General features: G+C 34.2%; 2 protein-coding genes across 2 annotated transcripts; one reads left to right on the top strand and one right to left on the bottom strand.

Moving 5' to 3' along the window:
- Positions 1–815: 815 nt before the first annotated feature.
- LOC147533407 (transcription factor bHLH76-like) lies at positions 816–4,809 on the top strand. The gene is made up of 8 exons (XM_086647196.1): positions 816–2,510; positions 2,612–2,845; positions 2,942–3,007; positions 3,100–3,168; positions 3,903–3,974; positions 4,079–4,219; positions 4,302–4,389; positions 4,490–4,809. Exons 1-8 carry the CDS (start codon positions 2,043–2,045, stop codon positions 4,504–4,506), a joined length of 1,155 nt encoding a protein of 384 aa, XP_086503322.1. The 5' UTR covers positions 816–2,042; the 3' UTR covers positions 4,507–4,809.
- Positions 4,810–5,138: 329 nt separating this feature from the next.
- Positions 5,139–9,314, bottom strand: LOC147533408 (putative xyloglucan glycosyltransferase 12). Its single transcript, XM_086647195.1, has 5 exons — positions 7,930–9,314; positions 6,815–7,123; positions 6,425–6,715; positions 6,195–6,308; positions 5,139–6,095 (listed from the first exon to the last, which is right to left on the bottom strand). The coding sequence occupies exons 1-5, from the start codon at positions 8,680–8,682 to the stop codon at positions 5,460–5,462; spliced, it is 2,103 nt and encodes a 700-aa protein (XP_086503321.1). The 5' UTR covers positions 8,683–9,314; the 3' UTR covers positions 5,139–5,459.
- Between the last annotated feature and the right edge of the window lie 4,776 nt (positions 9,315–14,090).

Here is a 14,090-nt window from a genome sequence, read left to right on the forward strand (position 1 = left end):
GTATTTTTGTCTCGGTCTTGCTCGAGACTTTTGGGGACCCGGGCTCGCTTCGCCCAGCCCAATTCCCACCCTTGTGTACAAGTATTCTTTGAGAAAGGATGTAAATAGGGTTGGCCCATAGGACATGCCTATGAATTAGTGGGCTAAAGAGGGTGGGTTCATTGAGGATGATAGACCAGAGTTGCATAGTAAATGTATATGTGAAAGGGGGGTTAGTTGGCAAAGAGAAGAATTGAGTGGAAGACAGGAGGAGGTTTGGTAGGAATGGTTGGCAAAATGTGTCAGTAAAAGATGTCAAACAAAGCTTTCAGTTGAAGAGAAGAACAACTTCTCATCATAATTTATTCAAAAGTGGAAACTTACAGGGTCTTATTCTCTAATTTACTAAAATTTCATTTATCATTCAAAGTAGTTGGCAATAGTTAATGACTTTTTTTTTTTTTTGATGAGAATAGTTAATGACTTAAAAATAAATTTTTTTTATTTAATTTACTGCAATTTGGCAGGTAATTAAGCAATTTTATATTAGGTTTTTTGACAAATAGTTGTTATTGTCCTTATTGATAATTTTAAATATGTAAATTCATATGATGTTAATTAAAGAATTTACGCTTCTGAATATTTTTTTTTATTTCTTCAACTAGAATGAAAAAAAAACGAAATAAATCTAAAATAGTTTACGGAATATGATACTATTAGACACAAATGTCTAATGTATCAAATATATATGTACATATAATGGAAATATCACTCTCAGAATACCTGCTCTACTAAACACCTGTTTGAGTAAGGTATACAAAAACTCTGTACAATTTAAGCCCTAATTTTCTTTGGCCAGACCTAGATACCCATTTGAGACCTAGATACCCATTTGATGAAACATGAGAATCAAGAAGGTTTATGTCACATCTCTTTTTTCTTGAGTGATAAAATTGGAAGGTTGAAGAGCAAGTGGTTTATTTTATAATAGGGGTTAGTTCAAGCACCATTATTGTTTGTTTAACTTTAATGCTTATGATGATCTTCCCAAATTGGTGTTTGTTTAAAGAATAATGCAAGCTTTGTTTGTGCAAAATTCAATCAATTGAGTAGATGATGTTGCTATCTGTTTGTTTATTTAAGAAAAAAAAGGGAATCTACTTTCTTTTATGTTTATTTAGATTGATTAGCTGTTAACTTAATTATGTCATTCTTTACTACTTTGTCTCCTTTATGCTCTGAAAGGTTCACTTTCTTGTCTCTTCATGAGCCACTCTTTTTCCCATTAGACTAGGCTTAATACTAATTTCATCATAAATAAAGTAAAAATAAGTAGATGAAGGTGGTGGTGGTGGTGGGAAGTTTATGTGTGAATAAACGCTCTTAAAAAATATATAGAAGTTTTACGATGAAGAATATAACACTCACAACCCCCTTACTCGTGTCAATCAGTTATCAGATTAACAGATCCAGGTCTATATGGTAGAACTAACAATACTAGTCATTCATAATATACATATTCAATGAAAAAAATTATATTTTAAATTTGTGGAGTATTGCAACACACGTGAAGAAATGTGTGAAACTAGTCCTGACGTAGATGAAAGATAATGTCATGAACTAAAAATTCTATGGTAATTGTTCAATTCGTAGGAAATGTGTAAAATTTGTCCGACATAGACGAATGATTATCTCATGAACTAGAAACTCTATCGTAGTTTGTCAATTCGTTTTGAGTTAGAAGCCCCTAAGTTTAATATATATGCTTATATAGGTACATTAAGGTTTCATCTTTTTGTTTGAGTGAATTGGATGCTCCAAACTTAATTGGTTTCTTTTGCTTTAATACATCCTGTCTTTATAAAGCTGCCAAGTTTACTTCTTGCTTTCTTGAGTCCTGAAAGAAAATTACCAACTATTCTTTGTTAAACCAACTTTTGCTTTACAAAATTGGAAACTTTTCTTTGAAGTTAACTACCAATTTAACCTTAAATTCTTGATTTGGGTATTGTTGATTTAGTTCTAATTTGAAGTTTAGAGAAGGTTTAGATTGTTTTTGGATCATGGGTTCTAATGATAATTGTGATCTAGGGATTAAACAGAGAGATAATAACAGAATGACCTCAATGTGTTTGTCTGAATCATCTTCCCTTGGAGTTGAGTCATATTTCAATACTGGTTGGAACCCAATTCTTTCACTTACCCAAAATGGAGAACTCAAAGGTTCTTCAATGGCTTCTCAAAATCATTTTCATAATCAAAGTTCTGTTTCTCCTTATGGTGTTTATGGAAACCAGGGAGTTAGTACTAGTAGTTCTCACATTGTTCATTACCCTTCTGATCCTAGACTTACTGATCTAGCACCAAAGTTTCAATCATTTGGTAGTGGAAATTACTCAGAAATGGTTGGTTCTCTAACCTTACCTGATCATACCCAGATTGCTAATGGTGGTTGTCTTTCAAATAATTCAAGAAATTCTTCTTCCCCAGATGGAATGAAAAGGAAGAGACCACAATTCAACTCCATTCAGGTAACTTTATTTTATTTTGATAATTCTGTGATGAGTTCTTAAGATCTTGCTGTTTTTTGAATCTATTGAAGTTAGTAAATGTATTGTGTTTTCTATGTCAGAATGGGACTGCTGAATCACATAAACAAAAGGATGTTTCAGAAATCACTCTTAATAGTAATGAACAAAATGAGAAGAAATCGAAATCGAAATCGGAGAATGCGAATTTGGGTGGTAATCAAACTGGTAAACAAGGTAAAGATAGTACCTCAAATGGACAAACTCCAAAACAAGATTACATTCATATGAGAGCAAGAAGAGGTCAGGCTACAAATAGTCACAGTCTAGCAGAAAGAGTGAGTTCTTGTTCCTATTAGAACTCACATTCTTATTTCTTTTTGTGGGTTTCTTTTAGAATTTTGAATCTAATGAGACATCGAATTCAATTCTAGGTTAGACGAGAAAAAATTAGCGAAAGAATGAAGCTTCTTCAAGATCTTGTTCCAGGTTGCAATAAGGTGAGCCTTAGAATGTCTTACTTGTATAAGTTTATAGTTTATACTATATTGTTATTGAGTTTTAATTCGAACTTTTTCTCGTTTATGTTTAGATAACTGGGAAGGCAGTTATGCTTGATGAGATTATCAACTATGTTCAGTCATTGCAACAACAAGTCGAGGTATGCCATTCCCAAAACTAGAGTTATGTAACGGGTCGTCATTCATTTTTGTTGCGAAATACATGAAAATTGTGATGTATCTTAACCACAATAAACCAATTTTGGTACACCTTGTCGATCCAAAATGTTGAATGGGTTTACCATTTCTTCAATGGATCATCGTCTAAAACTAGAATTACAGAGAGAATCTAAAACATGGGTTTTATGACTAGTTAAAATTAGGTAAACTTTATTTTTTTCAATTTTGCAATTTCTGTATGCAAGTATAAAGGTTGACCTACAGGGTCTAGTTTAACCGTGAGACTAGCACCCGTTATATTTGCAAATAACTCGAGCTAGCTGACTAATGGGTTTATGACTAGTTAAAATTAGGTAAACTTTATTTTTTTCAATTTTGCAATTTCTATATGCAAGTATAAAGGTTGACCTACAGGGTCTAGTTTAACCGTGAGACTAGCACCCGTTATATTTGCAATGTCTGCTCAGGAGGCAGTCCATTAGTCAGCTAGCTCGAGTTATTGCTCAGGTAGCTTAGGAAGGTCTTTGTAGAAAACGTTTTTGGGGTTTATACTAGTTAACCAGAGGGCCAGTCTATCCATTAGAGTACTCTATATATGAACTGGCCCCGTCGATAAAACGCTTCGTTCGACCCCTAGTGGTGCTTGAATAATCTGAAACTGAATTTCAGAATGAAGTTGGGCGTGGCTGATGTATATATGTTCGTACTTTTGCAGTTTCTGTCGATGAAACTTGCAACCGTCAATCCGGAACTGAATTTTGACATAGAACAGATTCTATCTAAGGATGTAAGTAAGGGGCACTTTAGTATATCATTTTCAAACCAAACCGAACCGTACTTTCTTTTTTTTGATATCTTATATGTTAATATCGGTTATGTTATCGAATACAGATTCTTCACTCAAGAAGTTTAGGTCCAGAGATTCTTGGATTTGCTCCAAGAATGACCTCTTTTTCTCCAGCAAATATGAATCTAGAGGGATCAATTCAACCTATCCAATGTACAAATCCTCAGTTACCCATTATGTCTCAAGTAAGCCAAAGAGTTCTTTATATTTCAAATCGAAATATTCACTTTTGTTAGAGAAACTGATTTGAGAATTCTAAACATACAGACACCAAACTCATGGAACAATGAACTCCAAACCATGATTCAAATGGGGTTCATTCCTAATCAACCTCTAGACGACATGGGATTGAATGGTAAGTTAAAAGTCAATTTCACGTTCGCCTTTTTTTTCCATTATAGATCGATTTTTAACTAATATTGAAACTAGTCCTGAAATTACGTTTCTTTTGGCAGGTCACATGAAAGGGTAGCTATAATTCCGATATTCAAATTACAACGTTTTCATTAGAAACATGCTGAAAAAAAAAAATGTAATGATGATCAGAGTTGTATAGTTCACAACTCCTAACAATTTGTTCTTCGAGTTTTAGCAGAAGAAAGTAACCCTAGTAGATGCAACTTTGTATAGTTGAAGGAAGAGTAATTTTACATGGTTTGGAGTTTTTAATGGTAGGAAGGTCTGTTAAGTTTATGGGTGTGAAGAGAGTGTAACATAGTCTGATTGTTTGTTTGCTTTTAAGATTAATTGATTTTATCAATTCTTTTGAGTTTAATGGTAGTGGTAAGTTGGTTATGAAATTATATTTCATGTCTTCAAAGTCAAGTTTCATTCACATTTTTGTTCAAGTACTAGTGGTTTGGGTACATAAAATTATCTCAAAATTCGGAGTGGTTTTTGTTCAAAATCTCAAGTACTAGTGATTTTTGTTCAAAATCTTTCGACGAATATTAGTTTCTTGTGCATTAAGAGTTCAAAATAAACTTTGTACTAGCTTTAATAATCCACAAAGGTATAAAGCAACCCAAGTTAGGGCAAGGAAGATCTACCCACAGGCCACAGCCTGCTTCTCCACAACCCTCTTCTTCCATGTAGCTCCAAGAGTAAACAACTCAACTAACTAAGATTTTAGGTTCTTAAATAACAGTATTTCTTACAGAAGAATTTTAACCCAAGAAACAAATGAATTTAAAGAAAGGTCGAAGACCACATTAGTATTCTATCTACATAACTTTCTTGTCTGATTGACCATCTCTTCTACTCCTAATTCAGCTTCTTGGGGTAGAGAAGCAACTTAGGAGGAGGATGATGAAGAACAAGCACATCTCAACCATACTCTTCGACTCTTGCTTCTCTCACTCTCTTAACGTGCTTGGTTAGCCACGACTTTTTCTTTCTTTATCTGATTTCGTTTATCTTCGGTGCTTATCGAACCTGTTCTCCGATGAGGTCAAGACCCACCAACAGGAATGATATTCCTTGGAAAAGTAGAAAGTAAAAATGTATACCCTGTGCTGATAGGAGGCTCCTTGCAGAAGCTGTCAATAGAAGGAAAGCGAGTGCCAACTCTTTTGTGTATATTCTATTGTGTTTCTTCTTCTTCTTTTTCTCGGTTTCGAGCTGCTCCTTTCGGGTTTCTTCCTTCTCCATAGCATCAAGATTGGGTACGGAATTTCCTCTTTGTTGTTTTGGATCTCTTTCAAGCAATGAAACAAGATCACCCTCGGAAGATCGACCAGATTTTTTAGTAACAACCCATTCATAAGCACTCCCAAGTTGGAAAAGCCCCGAGATCATAGCGTTGAATTTAGTTACGGACATGGTATTCTCAAAGAGGAGGTAAGGAACAATGAAAGGGAATGATTTCGGGGATGCTAGTATATTGAGGAACGACATTGTGGCTGGGATATAGCAGACGACCCATGGTGGAAGTTCGGCTTCTGGAATGAACATCGTCATAGGGAGAATTATGCAGAATAGGGTGAAGGAATAGAATGGCAATATTAGTTTTCTCAGGAGAAAGAAGAGAAAAATGAGGTTCATCTTCTTCCATATACTGATCTGTGTTAAACCGAAATAGAAAACAAGAAATATTTGCAGCATTAGTAATTGTTAGTTATACTGAAGCATTTATCATCAAATAGATAGAAATTTCATTACCTTGGAACGAACAATGTCTGGTAAACAAAGACGAAATAATTGCATCGGACCAGAATGCCATCGGTGCTGTTGTTTTCGGTAAGCCTCATAAGATTCAGGTATTTCACATTGGCACTGAAAACAGAAGAGAAGACAATGTAGTTTTAGTAAAAGATCCCATAGAAGGTCACGGTTGTGGTGGTCGTGATGGTCGTGGTCGTCTCTCTCGCTCTGTACAAAATAGTAAATACCTCAACATCATTGAGGAAGATGAACTTCCATCCATGAAGATGAGCACGAACAGCTATGTCCATGTCTTCGACCGTTGTTCTCTCCAACCATCCACCAGATTCTTCCAAAGCTTTTCTCCTCCACACACCAGCAGTTCCATTGAACCCGAAGAAGTTGATGAATATCCCGTTTACTTGCTGCTCTACCTCAAAATGAAACGATAAGTTTATATATTGCAATCTAGTTAGTAGGTTCTCATCTCTGTTGACAAAAGACCACCTAGCCTGAACTAGCCCTATTTCATCGTTATCCTGTCATGAAACACAGTAAGTTCTGATTTAAGCAGGATAATAACAATCCGAGAAGTGCAATAGCCATAATTCGTTAAAGATAGAAAGAAAAAGTTGTACCTTGAAATGGGGAATGGTCTTGATCAAAAAATCTGGTGTGGGTTGGAAATCAGCGTCGAAAATGGCAACAAATTCATAATCTTTCACATAACTGCAATTCATGGCAGATTTTAAATTACCAGCTTTATATCCATCTCGTAAGACTCGATGCCTGTAAACAATGTGGGCACCTTCTTGCTGCCATTTCTGAACTTCTTCTTTGATAAGCAATTGAGTGATTGGGTCATCAGAATCATCCAAAACTTGGATGAGCAAATTCGACTTCGGCCAGTCTAAATTACAGACAGCAGCTATTGATTGTTGATAAACCTGATTTTAATTTCTTAAATTAGGCTCGTTCTTTCAATCTAAGAAGATTAGGACGCTAAAACGGAAGCATTTATCAAAAAGAATTGCAAATTTCTATAGCACTAAGAATTTTACGAAACTCTCCAAATCGTAAAAAAAAATCTGATTATAACACTAGAATTAGATCCTATAACCCACAAATCAAAGTGTCGCATTCATCAAAATATGCAACACCCCAAGCCTCAGTTGTTATCAATAACATTTTCGCTTTAAACGCTCAAGCCCAAGCCCATGGGTACGGGGTTTTGTTTCTGGCAGGAGTTCCACAACCACACTCAAAAGACCTCAACACTTACTAAGCTTGAGCATACACCTATAACCCATGTTCTAAACAAAGTCCCAAGTGATGTGGGACTATAACAAAATAACGACAATAGTAGACATTAACGGAATAAATTAAGCTTCATTTTTTTTTCTAAACTTCAAACTAAACTTTCACTACAAACAATGCCCAAGCACATAGATACAGGGTTTTGTTTCGAAACTTCCACAACCTCACCCAAAAGCATGCACCTCTAACGATGCTCGAAACGATGTCCCAAGTAATGTGGGAGTGGGACTATAACAAAGTAACAACAACAAGAGACGTTTACCGAATAAATTAAGCTTCATTTTTTGGTCGAGACGTCAAACTAAACTTTCACTATAAAAAATTAGAAACCCAAAATCAAATTGGGCTATAACAAAGTTCAACAAAAAAAAAAAACTTGGGCTATCTACCAAAATCTCTATTTAGATCAATTGGAATGAAAATAAAAAAAAGTTACCTCCTTTTCATTACACATGGGGATTTGAAGAAGAACCATTGGGAAGTCATTTATTTCTGAATTGCCACCACTAGATTCAATATCTTGAACTGTTTCTTTTGGAACAGGTTTGATCTTCTTCAATCGAATCCAAAAACAACCCAAACAGAGAACAAATCGATCTAAACTTTGAATAAGAAATAGAATAATACAAGCATTGGATAGAAATTGAAGAGGAGGAGCTAGATATTCAACCCTAATCAAAACCCATCTAGAGTAAACAAAATCGAAAATTCCTTCAACCCCAAATGGAGTTATCAAAAGATGTTGAAATTTTAAGTGAGGAGCTTCAAATTTCCATCCATTAAAGTAAGCTGTTAATTCAAACCCTAATAAAATCAATGATAACCATAAAAACAACTTTATACAAGAATAAAATCTAGTTTTTACGGTTGGGTTTTCGTTGATTTCATTACTAGTTTCTGAATCTGTTCTTCCTGAACTAACTCGACGACGAATTGCAGAAACTAGGGTTAACAATGTTGAACCAATTGAAGCTAAACAACCCACAGCTTTATGAGCTTTTAGAAGAAGAACCCAAGTGAATTGTTTTGCATTTTTACCTCTACCTTTATCACCATTACGATTTGGGAGAAAATCTTCTTCACTTGGGCTCTCAATTTCAAGCATGGACCAATTAGGGTTTTCCATTTTCACAACTACCGGCGTCCCTTTATGGCTTTCTTTTGCCCACCATTGGAACGACGGCGCCATTTTTTCCGATCTCTGTAATACCCAATCGAACAAAATCAATATTTCTTACTTTCCAATTTGAACCCTTTTTGTTTCAAGCTTCAGCGAACTCGAATTTTGACTACCCACATTGAATTAACATCTAAAATTTTAACCTTGATCAGAGTATTAATGGATGCAGGGGGGGGGGGGGGGATGTTTTTAGAGAGAGAAAGTGGAAAATGAGGCTACAGTTTGCAACCAACCGACAAATTACAACATCTGTTTTTTAAGATTTTTAATTCTTAGGAAAGATTGAAGAAAACCCAGATGAGAAATGTCATTTCTGATTGATTCAAGAAAACATAGATTATTCAAACGGACTCCATTATTGATTGACAGTGACCAAGTGAACAAAATGTGATTAAGGAAAGAAGATGAAGTTGTTTTTTGTTTTGTGTTTTTTTGTTGATGGTTGGTTTTTCTGTTGGATGAGATGAGAGAGAGAAACTCAAGCGTAGAGATTGCCTATTGTCATGGGGGAGGGAAATAAGACCAATTCTCGATGGTCTGAAGTTTCAATAATGACATTATTTTAGGAGCGAGCGAGCGAGCGAGCCAGCAGTTGTAGATTTTTGAAACGGAAATTTGGCGTTTGGACAACACAGACTTCCACGTACTAATTTCTTAAGCCGGATGTTATATGGAGGGAAGAGTTGGTTACCTAGAGTGAAGATTTTCGTAGAACAAGTTAATCTAGTTAGATTCTTCAACAAAAAAAAAAAAAAAAAAAAAAAAAGTTAATCTAGTTAGAGTGTTAGACCGACTTTATTTTTGTCGTGGGGGTGACTTTTTGAGGTTATAGGAAGGTGACCAATATACGGACAATCAAATATCTTATATGGACAACAATTTTCGGGTCAGTATAACTGGTTTATGCTCGACTTATATTTAATAAGGGGACAACACTAGAGGATCTTAAATGTTAAAACAATAACTAATTGGAGGACCCTAAACAAATAATAAAAACACAAAACCCGTACCTCCATTATTCTTCAACCTACATCTGTCTCATGTAGTAAAAATTGAAAACATGATCTAAAGTTTCTCAAAAGATACAAAATAAATTAATACTCCTTCATCATGTTCCTTTGTTGCTCGTATAATTAAGATTGTAAACAAGAATCTCAAATCATAGATCCCTACTTTATAAACACACTTTTCTGTGACTCCATAATCCATACCAATAATCAGAGAACTGTTTAAGAAATCTTCCATTAAAGACGATGGGACAACTTTCGAAACTTCTCGACCTCCAGGCTCCAACATCAACGGGGCTTCTACTTTCTCTTTTCTTCTTTCTCGCATCTATTTTCTGAGTTGAATCGAAATACATACTACGATACTACGTTTAGAATTGTTTTTGATAAAATCAATGTCCATTTGGTTCATCACTCTTACGATGATGCTGGCTGGCTTAAAACGATTGCTTAGTACTACGAAGGATCTAATACTTTATCCAGAACTCTCTCTCCCTCTCTCTCTCTCTCTCTACTCTGTCTCTAAGTGTTCAAAAAAAAAACTAAGAACAAGAGATGGAAAAGATCAAATAAGAACCAGACACGAACTCTAAGAAGTAAAAGATCAAAATCTGCGACAATAGATCGCCGTCGTAAACGAAGATTTCACCGTCTGATCATAAGAGATGACGAAGAAGGTTCTAATTGTTGATTTTGGTGGTGTATATGGAGATGATGAAGATGAAGTTGTAGAAGTAGAATAAACTTTAGGGTTTATGGAAAAATAGAAGGAGGAATTAAAATAATACATCTAATTCTAAGAGGACTTGAGTGAAAATAACAGAGAGTTGTCCTCTTAAAAATTGATGTTCATATAAAATTTTAATTTTTCTAGTTGTCCACATAAGATAATTGTCCATATAAGAAAAATGGTTGTCCACGTATTGGCCACCTATAGGAAATCTAGTATAAGAAACCCAAAGGGAGTGGCTAAAAACACCTGGAAAATTGTGTTAGTATCCAGTGGAAGAGATTGACTAAGGTCAATTTCGTTTGACACCAAATATTTATTGGCACTCAAGCACAAATCGACTCGTCTGAAACTTAAAACAAGGTTACAGACTCAGACCATTCCGAAACTTTGGTTATGGTCGATTGACCAGTCTGAAACGGTGAAACCGCTCGGATTGGTCTGAGTCCGAGACCAGTCCACCCTAAACCCTAAATCGAGATTAGGGTTTTCGAGAGTTTTTCATAGTGGTTTTGGATCAAGGTTTTTTCTCTCTCTGACTCCACATCATAGATAAAGGTTGTTTTGGAATCAAAGCTTTCCCCATGATGTTTTTATTCTCTTTCTCTCTCTAAAATAATGGTATTTCTCTCTAACTCATCATTGTAGATTGATGATAATGGACTTGAAAACAAGGTTGCTTCCATGATAACGCGATGATAATGCTACGAAGAAGGAGAAGGAAAAGAGAAGAAAAAAAGGGATGGGTGCGGCATGGGTGCTATCAGGCAACCGACGAACAACAATTCTGCCAGGTGCCTTTAGCAAATAACATAATCAAATTGTATTATATCTTTGGTTAAAAGTTTATAGCTACAAATAACATAATGAAATTGTAAACTTTATGTTTTTTTTCGTTGAACTATAAACTTTATGTTTAGATCTTAAAATAATATCATATTGAATATAAGTATGAGAAATGAAAATTTGTCGACAGAACATTTATATTTAGATCTTAAAATAATATCATATTGAATATAAGTATGAGAAATGAAAATTTGTCGACAGAACATCGATGATGGTAGCTCACATGCGAAGGGATATGAAATATGGAAGAAAGAAATATGGATAAAGCAATAATTCCTAATTTTTCAATTAAAAGAGAGATATCCCTAATTTTCCGCTCAATTCTCTTGCAAAAAAAAAAGAAGTAACGTTAAATTCCTCCTCTCATAGACTTAGATTCTCACAGCTACTTCCATTAAATGTTGATGGTTATACTTGGTGGTATTGATGATGGTGAAGAAAAGAAAGCCAAGGTGAGAGAGTAGACAAAGAGATGAAAGTAAAGAGAGAAGAGAGTCTTAATTCCCTTACTTAGAGTCTCAAATTAAATCAAATACATTCTTGTTTTACCAAATCAAAATATATGTAGGATTCATACAAATAAATGTAGGATTCATATAAATATACAAAAAAAAACATTTCTTATATGGCAATCGAATCAGAGAAATTCTTGCTTTACAAAATGAAATCGGCACATTCACACAAAAAATGTAAGTCTTATTCCATAAATGATTTTGTTATGTATTTATATAAATCCTACATTTATTTGTATGGCAGTCAAATTAAGACATTCTTGTTGTACCAAATAAAATTGGCACAAAAGGAGCAAGTCTTATTCTATAAATATATAAACTCTGCCATATTTTTATATGACACTTAAATTAGAGACATTTATTCTTGTTTTACCAAATAAAATTGGCCCATTCATAAAAAAGAAAAAGAATAGTAAATCTTATTCCATAAAGTATTCCCTTGTTCGCAACAGGGGAAGGAAAGTTCGATATCAAAAATGAAAAATAGATCATTCCCATATAACTAAATATTCAGGATCATTTTGCAACAAAAAAGAAATTCTTGATGGCTTAACAAAAAACTATCATATTTCAACAAAAAAACGAAAAACAAAAAACTATCATGACCAGGATCTTTTAACCCTTCAACAAAAAAAAAAAAAAAATCTTTTAACTCTTCAACAAAAAAAAGAAAAAAAAAAAGATCTTTTAACCCAATTTCTTTTTTTTTATTGGCAATTAGATAAGTGCATTCTTGTTTTACCAAATAAAATAAGGCAATGAATACATGTGTGTGTATATATATATATATGTATGGTTTATTTACAAAAAAAAAAAAAAAAAAGGTTATTTACTTGAAATCGCAATGGTGAAGGATTTCCTTTATGAACAGAAAGCGTAACTAAAACGCAAAAACCTCTAGATCTGAAGAGTTAGCGTAACTAGCTTAGGATGTATGCATGCATGCAAGGTCGTAAATTTTGAGATCAAACCTTATTCCTTTCCCAATTTCGTACAACGTGAAGTCTTAGTACTTCAACCAACGAGGACCCTAACCTGATTCTTTATTTAAATAACTACTCGTTAAGCGGAGATCACTAAGAAATATATTGATTTTGTTTTGGTGTATGTTTTTGCTCGTCTAAACCTAATGGGCCACCAAAGCGGTCGTTTTGGGCCTCAATGTGGTTTTTTTCTGAAACCATATTTCATTCATAAGTGATTAAATCACTGATTTACATGGATAAATTGATTATTCTTCTCGGTTCGGCGACATGAGAGTTACATAAGTAAATTTTCAGAACTTCAAATGTAAAGTACCTCATGAGGTGAGATAAATTGACTAGACTTTGACGAAAAAGAAAGATGAAAGGATCCTAAAGATCACGGATTAAGAGACCCTAAAGGTCAAAACAAATAAAATTACATCAATAATAATAAAACTAATAAAAGTGAAATCTTGATCGGTCTTTCTCTTGTTTTGTAATTCATCTTCAATCTTCTTGAGATGATCATTGTAGAAATAGGCAACATTAACTCTTCTTTTCTCATAACCTCTATATCCATATAAATCACCAAAAAGTTAATTATATCCTTTATCCAAATTTAATTGTTGTGAGGCGATCCATGTTGGAGAGAGAAGAACAAGAAGAATACAATAAGAAGAGAGAATTGACAACCATGAAACTGATATTACCCGAGTTACGAGAGAAAAAGAAACATTGTTTAAGATGAATTAGATTCCGCAATTTCTCTCTCTAAAAACCTACAAGACCTTATTATAGATCTAATAGAACATAACAACTAAAAGAGGAAGATCCGGAGGAGGGATCCCTCCTCCAGATAAAACCAAGATCTGGAAAAAGTTTAATAGAGAGAGAGAAGGGAGGAAACGGTTTTTGGCCCCAATGTAGTTAAGGGTCTCAAATTTCGATTTTTTTTTCTTTTTCATGATTTTTCATTATATTAGGGCCCCAAATTTTAACTTCGCTTGGGGCCTCCCAAATATTTGGGCCGGTCCTGAATGGTGGCACTATAAGAGCTCATGATGAAACTTTTAAACTATAAAGCGAAGTCGAAAATTGAGTCTACGAAAAAGTGAACAAATCAAGTGACATTGACATGTTAATAATGTAGTTTGCTTCCCAAACCTACATAAAAGAGATTTACTAATAATTGAATCGCTTGATGTCTTTATTCATGTATATGATATCTTTTGTAGTCGAGATCTTTAACATAAAAGTTGTTCGTATACATACATAATAAATCTCTCTGATACACATTTAATTTCTCTGATAGATGGAGATCTTTAATATAATCTTTGGGATTGCATAATCCTAGGTT

This window comes from Eschscholzia californica, unplaced genomic scaffold (assembly GCF_041429995.1).
Source record: "Eschscholzia californica isolate CP2 unplaced genomic scaffold, dmEscCali1.0.p SCAF_6, whole genome shotgun sequence".
Classification (NCBI taxonomy): domain Eukaryota; kingdom Viridiplantae; phylum Streptophyta; class Magnoliopsida; order Ranunculales; family Papaveraceae; genus Eschscholzia; species Eschscholzia californica.

Coding starts and splice junctions, on each gene's coding strand:
- LOC147533407 (XM_086647196.1), top strand. CDS start 2,043: ATGGGTTCTAATGATAATTGTGATCTAGGGATTAAACAGAGAGATAAT. Junction 3,008..3,099: donor TTGTTCCAGGTTGCAATAAG/GTGAGCCTTAGA, acceptor GTTTATGTTTAG/ATAACTGGGAAGGCAGTTAT. Junction 3,169..3,902: donor CATTGCAACAACAAGTCGAG/GTATGCCATTCC, acceptor GTACTTTTGCAG/TTTCTGTCGATGAAACTTGC.
- LOC147533408 (XM_086647195.1), bottom strand. CDS start 8,682: ATGGCGCCGTCGTTCCAATGGTGGGCAAAAGAAAGCCATAAAGGGACG. Junction 6,716..6,814: donor AGACCATTCCCCATTTCAAG/GTACAACTTTTT, acceptor GTTTCATGACAG/GATAACGATGAAATAGGGCT. Junction 6,096..6,194: donor CAGACATTGTTCGTTCCAAG/GTAATGAAATTT, acceptor GGTTTAACACAG/ATCAGTATATGGAAGAAGAT.